The sequence below is a fragment of the Diceros bicornis genome, chromosome 5 (genome assembly GCF_020826845.1).
Source record: "Diceros bicornis minor isolate mBicDic1 chromosome 5, mDicBic1.mat.cur, whole genome shotgun sequence".
NCBI classification, from domain to species: Eukaryota; Metazoa; Chordata; class Mammalia; order Perissodactyla; family Rhinocerotidae; genus Diceros; species Diceros bicornis.
Window position 1 is genome coordinate 93,804,467 of NC_080744.1, and position 13,127 is coordinate 93,817,593.

General features: G+C 47.0%; 1 protein-coding gene across 3 annotated transcripts in view; it reads left to right on the plus strand.

The window, feature by feature from the left end:
• The first annotated feature begins 9,968 nt into the window (after positions 1-9,968).
• Positions 9,969-13,127, plus strand: part of SEMA4B (semaphorin 4B) — a 36,295-nt gene continuing 33,136 nt past the window's right edge. The window contains exon 1 of one of the 3 annotated variants that reach the window (XM_058542468.1): positions 9,969-10,093. Coding sequence is in view for 1 of the 3 variants with exons in the window: in XM_058542465.1 (XP_058398448.1) it covers positions 11,056-11,134 (79 nt within the window). In the remaining 2 variants the exon portion in view is untranslated. Of the gene's footprint in view, positions 10,094-10,720; positions 10,829-11,005; positions 11,135-13,127 lie in introns of those variants that run through there. The other 2 variants (XM_058542469.1, XM_058542465.1) reach the window with 2 other exon arrangements.

A 13,127-nucleotide genomic window follows, 5' to 3' on the forward strand; every position in this document is an offset into this window, starting at 1 on the left:
TGAGTAACCAGAAACAACCTACATGTCTGACAATAGTGGTCAGTTATAGCACATTATGGTATGTCCAGAGAATAGAATACTGGCAGCTGTTAAAAAGAATGAAGTAGATCTACGTAAAGTGACACAGGAAATGGATGGTCAGTTCTAAGAATAAGAGGGAAGTTGCATAGCAGTGTGTATATTATGCTCCCATTTGTGGGAATGTGTATTATGACTCTTTTTTGAAGAAGAAGAAGAAGATTGGCCCCGAGCTAACATCTGTTGCCAATCTTCCTCTTTTTCTTGTTTTTCCTCCCCAAAGCCCCAGTACATAGTTGTATATCCTAGTTGCAGGTCCTTCTAGTTCTTCTGTGTGGGACACCACCTCAGCATGTCTTGATGAGCGGTGCATAGGTCCACGGCCAGGATCCGAACAAGCAAACCCCTAGCCACCGAAGTGCAACACATGAAATTAACCTCTAGGCCACTGGGCCAGCCCCTATTATGATTCATTTTTTAAATTATAAATGGATATCTTCTCATTGTAAAAGGATAAAAACTACAGAAAAATTTAGGCTAAGACGTGAAACTGTCCCATCACAGTGGGGACATTGTGCTCTCCCATCAATGCTCCCCCATTGCATCAGCCAGGACAGGCCAGGTTATGCTGTGGTCACAAACACCTCTAAACATCTCAGTGGCTTAAAACAACAAAGATTTGTTTCTTGCCCATGCTCTGTTCCCAGCATAGCTCGCAAGGGCTCAGCTCACTGTAGTCAGCACTCAGTCACACAGCCCCACGGCCATCACATGACGCCACCCTCCCAACACGAGACCTCAGAGCCACCACTGTGAGGGGAGTAAGCACGAGAACCCCACACTGGTTCTCCGAGGCTTCCCACAGAAGGAACACAGGCCACATTTCCTCGCGTTTCACTGGCAAAAGCAAGTCACACGGCTACACCTAACTCCAGAGAGGGTGGAAGTATAACCCTCCCACGTACACAGAAAGGGAAGAGAGCTGGAAACTGAGCCCTGGTCACGGCTACCACCCATCCCAGACCCATCAGATCCTCCCAGGCCTTTTCGTTTACATTGATATACATAGTAGTTTTATAGTAATTTAAAAATATAGCACAGGTTTTGTAGTCAGACCTGGTTTTGAATCCCAAATAGGTCATTTACCTGCTGTGTCCCCTTAGGAACGTTGCTCCATCTGCCCAAGACTCAGTTTTCTCATCTGCACCTGCTTCCTGGGCGAATGTAGGGATTAAATGTGATAGTGTAAATGAAATCCTTAATAAACAGTAGTAACGTCTACATAGGAAATAGAGGGCTGGAGGGTGGTTGTTGAGAGGGCTGGAGGGGGTGGTGTACAAAGAAAGATGAAAAAAAGAGAACAAAGCCCCTTTCCTTCTATCAGCGTTTTCTAGGGCAATTTCTGGACCAGTTTCCCTTGTATCCCATGGCCTTGGTTGTGCTGTGGGCTGGGAGAGAGGGCATCTTTAGGGCCAGGCAGTAGGAGCTGCTGGTGAGATGGAATGGCGGGTCAGGTGCAAAACAGCTGCCCTGCGTCAACTGGCACCCGGGGGCTCTGCTCCTTCCCACCCTTTGTCTTCCCCAAGCTGAGTGTCCAGTCGAAGAGAACAGCTTTCTAGTTAAAGGAGGAGCAGTCTTCATATATAAATACGTTGTTTCAAGAAGTAACAATTATCTCAATATTTCTAGAGGACGATCTGGCAGCATGTGTCAGAAGCCTTAAAAATATACAGACCTTTTGATCTGACAGTCTACAGAGAGGAATTTATTCTAAGAAAATAATAGAACAAATGAATAGAGATAAATTTTTATTGCTCATAATGAGAAATTGAAAAGAACCTAAATGCTTAGCCATAGGGGATTAAACAAATGACAGAAGGCTATGTTTATCTAACTACATCTAGACTTGAAAGGATGTAAATGTCCACTGAAATGTCATAGAAAGAAGGAAAAAGCACTGTGTATATAGAGTATATACATGTACACGTATGTATATGTCTCCTGTGATCTCATTGTTGAAAAAGTGTATAAATATATACTTTATATATATTTTGAAAATACGAAATGAAGAATGCCAGACTATTGTGTTATTAACTCCAGAGGACAAGAATATCAATTTTTTTCTTAGTGCTTATCAGAATTTTCTAATTATTTTTCTACAAGAAAATGATTAAGTAATAAAAGACGTATGTTATTTAAATGTGTCTTCAGCTACTTTTGATTATTTACCAGTGCTCGAGGTAATCTGCTCACCTCTAGAGGGGACTGGGCCGGTAGCTGGGAGTCAGGAAACCTTGGTTTGTGCTGTGTGTGACCTTGGGCAAGCTGCCTGGGGTGGGAAGTGTCTGTATCCACTTTGCACAGATGGATACTGCTGCACAAGAAGGACCCACACGGTGCCCAAGATCCCATAGCTCATGGCGCCAGAGCTGGATTTTGAACCCAAGTTTCCTGATTCTGTGTCTGGGCTTTTCTACACTACGTCACAGCCACCCCACTCTGAGCCTCATCTCTAGAATGACAGGGTCAGAATACCGTACCTTCCAGCTGAAAATATTCAATGTCCACAGGAATTTGCCCCCTGGCCCCCATCATTCCTGGTGCATCACAGGCCCAAGCAGTTGGTGTGTGTGCCCCGTTTGTCGGAGCCAGCCTTCTCCAGGCCCGTGGGATTCAAGGCTGGGGTTCGGAGAACTCTGGCCTGCCCAGAGCCATCAAGAGGGTGGTGGCGCTCTTTGGCCCAGCATCTGGCTGGGTGCCTGCAGAACCAGGCGAGAGCTGCCCACGAGGGCTGGCTGGCTGGGGGCCCAGAACTCCTTGTCTTTCCCTTTAAACAGACACAGCCTGTCTGTTGAGATTCTGGAAACATCTGACCTTTTGCAGAGCATCTCGAGAGTCGTCAGGGAGGGCGGGAGAGAGGTCTCTGGCTTTCTGTAAATGCTTTAACTCTTTCCACACAACCCTTAACCACCACAAGAAAAAAAGGGATCAGTTTCTAAGGAACGAGAAAAATTTGTTGCACCTGTTTTCCTGCAGGTAGTCTGGGGACATGGATCACGCCTGGGGGCACAGAAGAGACTTTTAGCCCAGATGCCTCCTGCATCATTTTCTTAGTTCCTGGTCTCAGGGGTAGGAGGCCTGGGCAACCGGACAGAGGGCCCAGAGAGACGGGAGGGCTGAAAGGAGACAAAGGGGCCGCTCGCCAGCCCTGAGCAGAGGCCCTCCTGGAGGACGGGGTCTTCAGGGCGGAGCGAGAACTGCTCCTTTGACTGAACGAGCAATGTATTCCTCACTTATCCCGCAAATGTCTAGAGGGCACCTACTATGTGCTAGGCCCTGTGAGGTGCTGGCGACACTAATGGCAAGCAAACCCAGACAGATATGTCCCACGTGTTCCAGAACGCTCGTTTTATGGGATGGTAGATTGTGATCAAATAATCACAAGCACAAATGTCAATACCATCGGGTCAAGAGCTGGGAAGGAGAGACCAGCGGTGCCGAGAGTGCTGGATAGGCGTTAATGTGGGAACGTCCGGGGAGTCTGAGCACAGATCTAAAGCTTTGCTGCTTGAAGACTGAGCACAACATCTGCCTTGCATGGAAGCTTATTAAAATGCAGAATCTTCGTCCCCACTCCATACCTGCAGGATCTAAATCTGCATTTTAACAAGCTCCCCTATGTGATCTGTATACACATTAAGGTTGACGAGCAGTGCTAAGGGGTGAACTGGAGTTACCAGTCTAGGTACAGCTGGAAACTGGAGGAGAACCTTCCAGCTAAGAGCTCTGGGGTGTGGAGAAGCTTGCAGTAGGATGTGGAAATCAAGGGATATTTGTGTGTGTATGTAAATTTTTTTTTAAGTGGGAGAGATTTGAGCATGTTTAAAAGCTTTTAGGAATAAACCAGCAGAGAGGGAGGGAGTGGGAGACAAAGTACAGGGGAGGGATGGACCGGAGGACGTGCAGTTCCTACAGGGCAGCCTTCTCAGCCTCTGCTGCAAGCTGCAATCACCTGGGGAGCTAAAAAAGATACCGCTATCTGGGCCTCCCCCCAGAGACTAGGATATAAATGATCTGCAGGTGCAGCCAGCTCCCCTAAGTGATCCCAATGTGCAGCCAGAGTGGAACCACAACTGTGATGGGAAAATGGCTAGCAGGAAAGGGTGAAGGATTGGCAGTGGGTGGGGACTATCAGGGGCCCAGGAGGGCCCTGGGAGCTGGGTTTCACATTCGGGAAGGGCCTCAGATTGAGACTTTGGATGTTACTGGCGAATGTGTTTATACCAATAGCCATTGTATTTGTGTGGGCGTGTTAAAAAGCACTAATTTGTTGTGTCTAAACATTTAAAATAACTGCATTTTTTGTAACCTGGTTTTGGCATACTCTCTATCCCAAAACCACTACCGTTTTCATGCAAGTAGCCTGGGTCTCTCTTAATGCAAATAGAAAAAAGATAAGAAAGACCCCATTTGATCTTCTACTTTGTATGTGAAGTAAAGGGAGGGTGTTGGAAGGTTGAGGAGAAGGGAGAAGGTTTAAGGGAGTTGTTACAGACAGTGGTACAGGGAAGTGACCAGAGAAATGAGCAGGACAGGCAGGTGGTGTGGACGGTCTGTCTGAGACTGGTGACCTGGATTTGAGTGGAATCTTCCATCCTGAGTGACACTCCCCAGCCACCGCTCAGAAAGAGGTACGGAGAAGGTGGATCACAGAGCTCATCCAGAGTTTTTGACAGACAGTGAAAATACAGTGGCAAGAGAGTTCAGGGAATTGAGGCAGTAAGGTTGTTGGAATGGTGAATCATGGACTCTAAGTTAGGTTAGGAGGGAATGAAGAAAGGGAAAGGCTAATGGATGGGGAGAAGGTGGAGATGTTGGGGAGGTCCAAGGAGGGTCAGAGAGGGCGTGTTAAATCAGAAGCTGGAAGGAAAAGAGACTGTGGCCAGAGAGAGGGATGCTTGAATTTGGGATCTTGGTGAGGGAGCCATTCTTGGTGGTAAAATGGCAGGGCTTTAGATGGAAAGAAGGACTGGGAGCCATGTGCCAATGTCTCCAGTGATTACAGGGGAGTGGCCAGGAGGTGGGTGGACAACCTTAGGGTTTTTACCAGAGGATGGAAGAGCGTGGTTCAGGAGCGGCATGGGGATGTGATCATAGAATGTGGAGATGGAGCCCCAGGTCCAGGGAGACTTGGGGAAGGTGAGGGAAGGGGGGAGCAGAGCCAGGAACTACAGGGTATTAGGAAACATGCCAATGAGGTAGAGAAAAAAATCAATAAGGTTAAAGGTTTTTAGTTTATGGCAGTTGTTCTCCAAGTGCACTTTCTCCACCTGCATCAGTGGCATCACCGCATCACCTGGGAACTTATTAGATATGCAAATTTTCAGGTCCCACCCAGACCTACTGACTCAGCTGAGTGGGGCCCAACAATCTGTGCTTTAACAAGCTCTCTGGTGATTCTGATAGAGGCTCAAGTTTGAGACCCACAGGAATATGGTATTGGGAAAAGTGGTTCGTTTTATGGAAAAAATAAAACTGAATCCAAAACTTATCATCACATGAAAAAATGCACTCCATACAGATTAAAAACCTAAGTGTGTCCAGAAAACTATGACGTTAATAAGGTAAAATGTTGAAGAATATCTTTGTGACCTTGGGGCAGGAATTAACTTCTTAAAATTTCAAAAGCACAAACCATAAGGCAAAAAAATCGATCACTTTGATTAATCAGAAGTAAAGATTTCTGCCCAAGGAGCATACATTGACAAGGTTAACAGATGACAAGATTGGGAGACTATATTTGTGACATCTAAAGCCGACAAAGGACTAATATCTAGATTCAGAATATACTAGGAACTCCTGAAAATCAATAAGAAAAAGATGGGACTCAAATGGGGAAAAAATGGGAAAAGATATAAATAGGTGATTTACAGAAGGAGAAATTTAAAAGCTAATAAATATAACAGGAGATGTTAAGATGTACTAGAAATCAGAGAAACATAAATTAAAACAACAGTCATCAGCACCTTTAGTCATAGTAGCTCCAAACTTCCCGCACTGGAAACAATCCAAATGTCCATCAATAGATGAAACAAATTGATATTCATTAGTAAATACTACTTAATGATAAAAAGAATGACCTATTGATACAACTCTCCAAAACATTACAGTTAGTGAAAGCAGCCAGACACAAAAGAGTACAGACTGTATGATTCCATGCGTACAGATCTCTAGAAGAGGCAGAAGTAATTTATAGAGATAGAGATAGTGAAAGAAATCAGATCAGTGGTTGAGGGGGACAGAAAGGGGAGATGGAGGGCAAAGGGCACAGGGAAATTTTTGGGGTGATGGAAATATTTCATATCTTAATTTGTGTTGTGTTTATAGGTGTACATATTTGTCAAAGTGTGCATGTAAAATGCGTTAATATTATTTTATGTAAATAACACCTTGGTAATGGTGATTAAAAATAACAATGTTATAACTTAATATCATTTAAATTGGAAAAATTAGCTAAATAATGCCAGGAGTTGGCAGGCTGCAGGGGTCCACGGTTGGCGGGCATGTGGACACAGTGGCCTGTGACTCAGAGTAGTCATATCCTGCAAATAATCTCTGAGAAATTCTCACATGGCCCATAAGGCAGAGAGGCAGGAAGACACTCACTGCAGGGTTAGTTATGGGGGTGGGGAGCTGTAGGGAGTTGGGGCATCCATTCCCAGGGAGCAGGTGGATAAAATGTGGTGGATGCACACCTTGGAGTACCCTGCAGCAGCTAGAAGTAGCGGATTAGATGTACCCAGAGCAGCAAAGATGGGTCTGCGGAATAAAAAACTAAGAAATAGAAAGAGGTATGTAACAAAATGCCATTTATATACATTAAAAATACAAAACAATCCAGTTGGAAAATGGGCCAAAGACAAGAACAGACATTTCACCAAAGAGGAGATACGGATGGCAGATAGCACGTGAAAAGATGTTCAACATCATTAGCTATCAAGGAAATTCAGGGCCGGCCCCGTGGCTTAGCGGTTAAGTGCACGCGCTCCGCTGCTGGCGGCCGGGGTTCGGATCCCGGGCGCGCACCGACGCACCGCTTCTCTGGCCATGCTGAGGCCGAATTCCACATACAGCAAGTAGAAGGATGTGCAGCTATGACATACACCTATCTACTGGGGCTTTGGGGGAAAAAATAAATAAATAAAATTAAAAAAAAAAGGAAATTCAAATTAAAACCAGAAGATATCACTAAATACCTATTAGAAAGGCCAAAATATGAAACAGTGAAAACACCAAATGCTGGTGAGGCTGCAGAGAAACTGGATCTTTTATACATTCCTGATGGGAATGCAAAGTGGAACAGCCACTCTGGAAAACAGTGTGGCAATTTCTTATAAAACTAAACATGCACTTATCATTAAGACCTAGCAATGGCACTCTTGGGGCATATATCCCAAAGAAATGAAAACTTATGTTCATACAAAACGTGTACATGAATGTTCATATGAGCTCTATTCGCAATAGCTCAAAACTGGAAACAACCCAAATATCCTTCAATGAGTGAATAGTTAAACTCTGGTAAACCCATACCATGGAATACTACTCAGCAATAAAAAGGAAAGAACTACTGATACACACAACAACCTGGAGGTATCTCAAGGGCGCCATGGTTAGTGAGAAAAGTCAATCTCCAAAGGTTCCATTTATGTAACATTCTCGAAATGACAAAACTACAGAGATAGGGAAGAGTTTAGTGGTTGCCAGGGCACAGGGACTTGAGTGGAGTGTGTCTATAAAAGGTACCACAAGGGAGATCCTCCGTGGTGATGGTACAGTTCCGTATCTCAATCGTGGTGCTGGTTACACAACTCTATCCGTGGGATGGAATAGCATAGAAGTATACACACACACACAACTGGTGAAAACTGAATGATAAGGTCTGTAGTCTATTTAATAGTATTATACTAATATATCAATGTCTTGGTTTTGCTCTTGTACTACAGTTATATAATGTCATCGTTGGGCGAAGCTAGGGGAAGCATTCACGGGACACCACATACTATTTTTGTAACTTTCTGTGAGTCTATAATTATGTCAAAAAAAGTTTTAAAAAGGTACATATATACAATTCTACAATACACGTTTTAGAAGAACGCATATGAACAAAAGCATGTATATTAAACACCTTAGAATGGTAGCCTATGGGGGGAGGGAGTGGGAGGAGTGGAAAGGATAAAAGGAAATCCTACGGTAAGCAAGGAACCCTATGCACACCAATGGTGATAATGTGCTATGACCTGAGAAGGTGATTAACTCCAGCCTCTCTGCACCTGAGGTCCCACAGCCAGGAAAGAGTGTGGGGGTCGGCGTGGGGGATCAATAACATTAAAGGTAAGGCCTTTATTCTTTTCTTTTTTGTGTGAGGAAGATCAACCCTGAGCTAACATCCAATGGCAATACTCCTCTTTTTTTTTTGCTGAGGAAGATTGGCCCTGGGCTAACATCCATGCTCATCTTCCTCTACTTTATATGGGACGCTGCCACAGCACCGCTTTGTGCGTCACTGTGTGCCTGGGATCCTAACCTGCAAACCCTCCAGCCGCCAAAGCTAGCAGGCGCACTTAACCGCTACACCACTGGGCTGCCCCAGGCCTTTTTTCAATACATTAAAGAATTTTCCCCTATTTCATTAGAGGGCCAGAAGGTTGGAGAAGGAGGAGAAGCTGGAAAAGGGGGCAGGGAGAAGGGGAAGAAAAGAAAGGAGGGAGAAGAGAGAAGAAAGGATGACAGGGAGAGAGAAGGAGGGGAGGTGGGGGTGTGGATAGCATTCTTTTCCTGAGGGCTTGGGGCTGGTCTGGGGATGGAATAGGTCAAGGTTGCCTAAACCCTCTGGAGCCCTGAGGCCCCACAGGGCGGGCCTAGATTCCAGGAGCTCCATGCTGCTCAGCAGGACACAATGTGCTCTGTGTCCCGGGAACTTGGAAGTGCTGAATTTTAGCATCTCCTCCTGCCCCCAGTCCCCCCAGCACTGTTTGGAAGGCAGAGCCCATAAAATGATTGTACAAGTTTTAAAGCCATTTGTACAAGTGAAGGGCACTACCCTAGCTATAAACATAGTATGTTTTACTACTAATTGGATGACTATGAGGAGGAAGGAAGAATACAAGGAACAAAAGGAAATAATTGAGGAAATATGTAAAAGCTTATTGATAAGGACGCTCATCTGTACATTACTTACCATAAGGAACAACTAGCAACAAGTTAAATGTCCAACAGTAGAGACTTGGTTAAAAATGTATGCTACATTCACACGATAGAATACATTAAAAATGAAGGTATGTGAGAATTTTTAATGTTATGGAGAAATGTCTGTGATATATTGCTGTCCTAAGGAAAAGTTATAAAAGTATGTACTGAATAATCCTTTTTCTAAAAGATATAAATGTATAAGTATGCATAGAAAAGCGACATGAGGATGTTTACCAAAATATTAACACCAGTAGACTTAAGATTTGTGTGCTTTACTGCATGTAAATTATACCTCAAAAAACAGTTTTAGAGACTATTAACACTGGTGGTCTCTGGGTAAGGTGAAACTATAGGTGCTATTTTTCATTGTGTTTCTTTGTTTTCCAACTTTCTTGTAGTAAACATGTATTCAACTTTTGTAGACAGACAACAAAATAACCACTTTTTTCTTTTTATGGGGGAGCAGTCTCTTGGGGAGTCGAGCAGGACCGTACCCAACCCTGCGGTAGAGGAAAAGTGTGCACTTAAGCCCAGCCTGGCCGGGGAAGAGGCTGACACTTGGCCTCCGGTTTCTCCAGCCCCTTGACCAGCCAGCTCTGGCCAGCTCAGCCCCTGACACGCCCAGGACTGGTTGTTTCAGGAACTGCTCTGAGAGCCGCTGTTGCTTTCCTGGAAGATAGGAGAGCCACGGCGTAAGGGCCAGAGAGGGACGAGCCAAGGTCACTTGATAAATGCTAGATATTTGTAACCATCTCTCACCCCGCCTGCAGGTCTCCTTGTTTCGCCTCCCTCGCCCAGAGCGGCCCTTTGCAGGTTAAGGGGCGCGGTGAGTAGCGTTTACCGCAGACGGAGACGTGGGTGGTTTCGTGGAGGGTGCCTCTGCGCTCCGCTCTCATTTGCCTCTACTGTAAACAATACTGCCATTATTGAGAGCTGAGCATGCGCCAGGTGTGTGTCTGCATGATTCATTTCTCAGCACAGCCCTGTGAGGTCCCTACTGTTCTGATGCCCACTTTGCAGATGAAGAACTCGAGGCTCAGACAGGTTAAGGAACTCGTCCTAGGTAACACAGCCAGTTAGGTGGTAGTAGATCTAGGATCTCAACGCCGGCAGGCTGGACTCCAGCTAGTGAGACTGCCCCCCTGCGGGGCCCAGATCCGCCGAGGCCGAGCCTCCTAAGGTCTGGGAGGGCGCAGCCCCACAGACCCCGCAGCCTACTGGGGCCGCAGAGCCGTCATGGGGGCAGGTCCTGACGGAGGAGGGGGGAGAGCAGCGAGTTTAGAGTCGCCATCCACGCGGGGGGTGGGTGGTAGTGGCGGGAGGGCCCCTCGGGACAATTCCCTTAACCGCGGGCGGGGGGGGCGGGGCTTGGCCGCGGCCCCGCATTTCCGGGGACGCCGCGCCGGATCGAGGGTGTTCGCGGGGACACTCCGGGTCCCCAGGGAGGGCGTCGGGCAGGTCTGGCAGCCGGGACGAGCCTGTGGACGGTCCAGAAAGACAGACCGTGCCGCAGAAGTGGCCCTGCCGTGGGCAGTGGTCGCGCGCGGGCCGTGACACTCAGGTAGGCTCAGGGGGCAGGGCGGGCGGGAGCCTCGGCCGGGGGAGGAGGCGGACCACGGCGAGGCCAAGGAGGCAGCCCCTGTCCCCACCCCCACCCCCATCTCCACCCCCGCTCCAGCCAGGCCCCTCTCTAGAGAGGGCGCCGCAGGCGTGCTCTGATGGGCACCGGCGTCTGCCGCCGGGGGAGCCTGTTGCCATGGCAGCGGAGGAGGCTGGGCCCACGTTCCCATGGCCACTCGGGACCTCTGCTCTGAATCCTTTTGGCGGTGTCCTACACCACCCCTACTCCCAAACCTGGAACTGAGAGGTAGGAATCCTGGCCCGAGAGGGAAATCATTTAGAATTTGGGAAAGGCCTGGGCCCCTCCTCAGAATGGTCATGGGTGTGACCTTTGAGATCGGCTGTTTGTCATGGCTTCTCTCTGAATGACAAGGTGGATGTAGGGGTTAGCAGGGAAAGGACGTTGGGGTCCTGGAAAGGGGACTGCTCTAGTGGCCTCTCTGGAGCCATTCCGGTCTGGCAAACAACCTCAGGAGCCCTGGGTTGCCTGGGGAAGGTCATCAACCTCTGCTCACATTTCCTCACCTGTAATGTATGTCATTTGACTTATGAATCACAGGATTCTTGTAAGGATCAAATGCCTTAAGGACAGGGAAGCACACAATTAAAAAACTTGTTTTTTTCCGGAGATGCTTTAGAACTGGATGAAATTTAGAAATCCACCTGATCCCACCCCCTCATTTTCATAGGAGAAACTGGACCCAGAGAGGTTAAATTACTTCCTAAGATGGCACAGTGAGTTGGTGGGAAAGGTCAGGATTTGAACCCAGTCCCCTGACTTCCAGGCCATGGCTGTTTCCTTTGGTGATTATTCCTGGTGAAGCACAGGGAAATCTGGCATGTGTCTCCTTGCAACCGGGGCTCAAACTTTTGGTGACAGGTGATCTAAAGATGAGGACATTGGCAACAGGTGAACTAAAGATGGAGCATGGAGGCTGAAGCCTTGGGGAGAGTGAAAAGAGCCTTTCTCTCTGGATGTGTAGGTCCCGTGCCTTGGGGCTCTTGCTTTAACGTAGTGTCTGACAGTGCCCTAAATAAATCCCCAGGAGCCAAGCATTCAGCAGCTCTCCAGAATAGCATCTCTTCTGAAGCCAACAAATCTGTTGAGACAGTATGAGCAAGAAACCCTTTGGCTGCCCTAAAGCAGGGAAGCGGGACTTCCCACAGCAGTGAGGTGCCCTTTCCTTTGAAAAGGATAAGAGGAAGGTGGGAAAAGAAATCCAGGAAAGAAAACTTGAATGAATCATTCGGAAATGATTTGAGACAGTCAGCTAGAGCAGAAAACTCACTTATTCATTTAGTAATTCATTTACTGGGTACTTGCTATTTGCAAGCTCTGCACTGAGGCTGGAGATTAAAAACCTGAGTTAGGCAGGCCTGGTCTTTGCACTTGAAAAGCTTGTAGAAGAGATGGGAAGAGAGGGATGTGATGTGCAAATGAGTATTTCACTACAGCGTTAGAGGGCCTTAATGGTAATCTGAGCAGAGTGCAGAGGGAGCCCAGAGAAGCAACTCCGGAAATTGGTTGAAACCAGCCCGCTTCTAGCCTGCATGGTCTGGGAGCACTTCTGGGGCTCTGCCAGGTTGGCCCTGGCTGCTACCCTTGTTGGAGACAGAGGAATGAGTGAGTGAGTGTCTAGAGAAAGGTGGATGAGGCTAGGTATTCTCTGAAAAGAAGAGTTTAAGGAATCCTGATGCACTGTAAGCTCTGTGAAGGCAGCGGTCACATCCGTGTCCTTCGATTTCAGCAAGGCTTAGAAGCAGCAAGAGCACAAGAAATATTTGTTGAGTGAATGAAAGAAGGAAGGAAGGAAGGGAAGAAGGGAGGGAGGGAGGGAAAGAGGGAGGAGAGGAGAAGGAGAAGAAGAGAGGGAGGGAAGGGGGGGAGGAAAAAGGAAGGAAGGAAGGGGGGAGGAAAGGGACAGCAGCTTCTATTATCAAGAGGAGGATGGCTATAACCTGAGACAAAACCCTGGCTGAAACTGTAACTCTAGGTAGAGTGTCTCTGTGGGTTCTGGTCCTAGCCCTGAATTACCACTGTGCCGCGGCTTCTCATCTGTGCAGTTGGAATATAATCATTCCTATCGCACTCTGTTGTGAGAAGCACGTGAATGATGGACTGTAAAAAGCTCAGATCAGTGCTCACTTACAGTAAGTCTCAATAAATGTGAGCCTCATAGATGTCAGCTCTACTTTAGGTGGAATAGTTTGCCAAATAATTCGTGTCAAGGTTATATAAC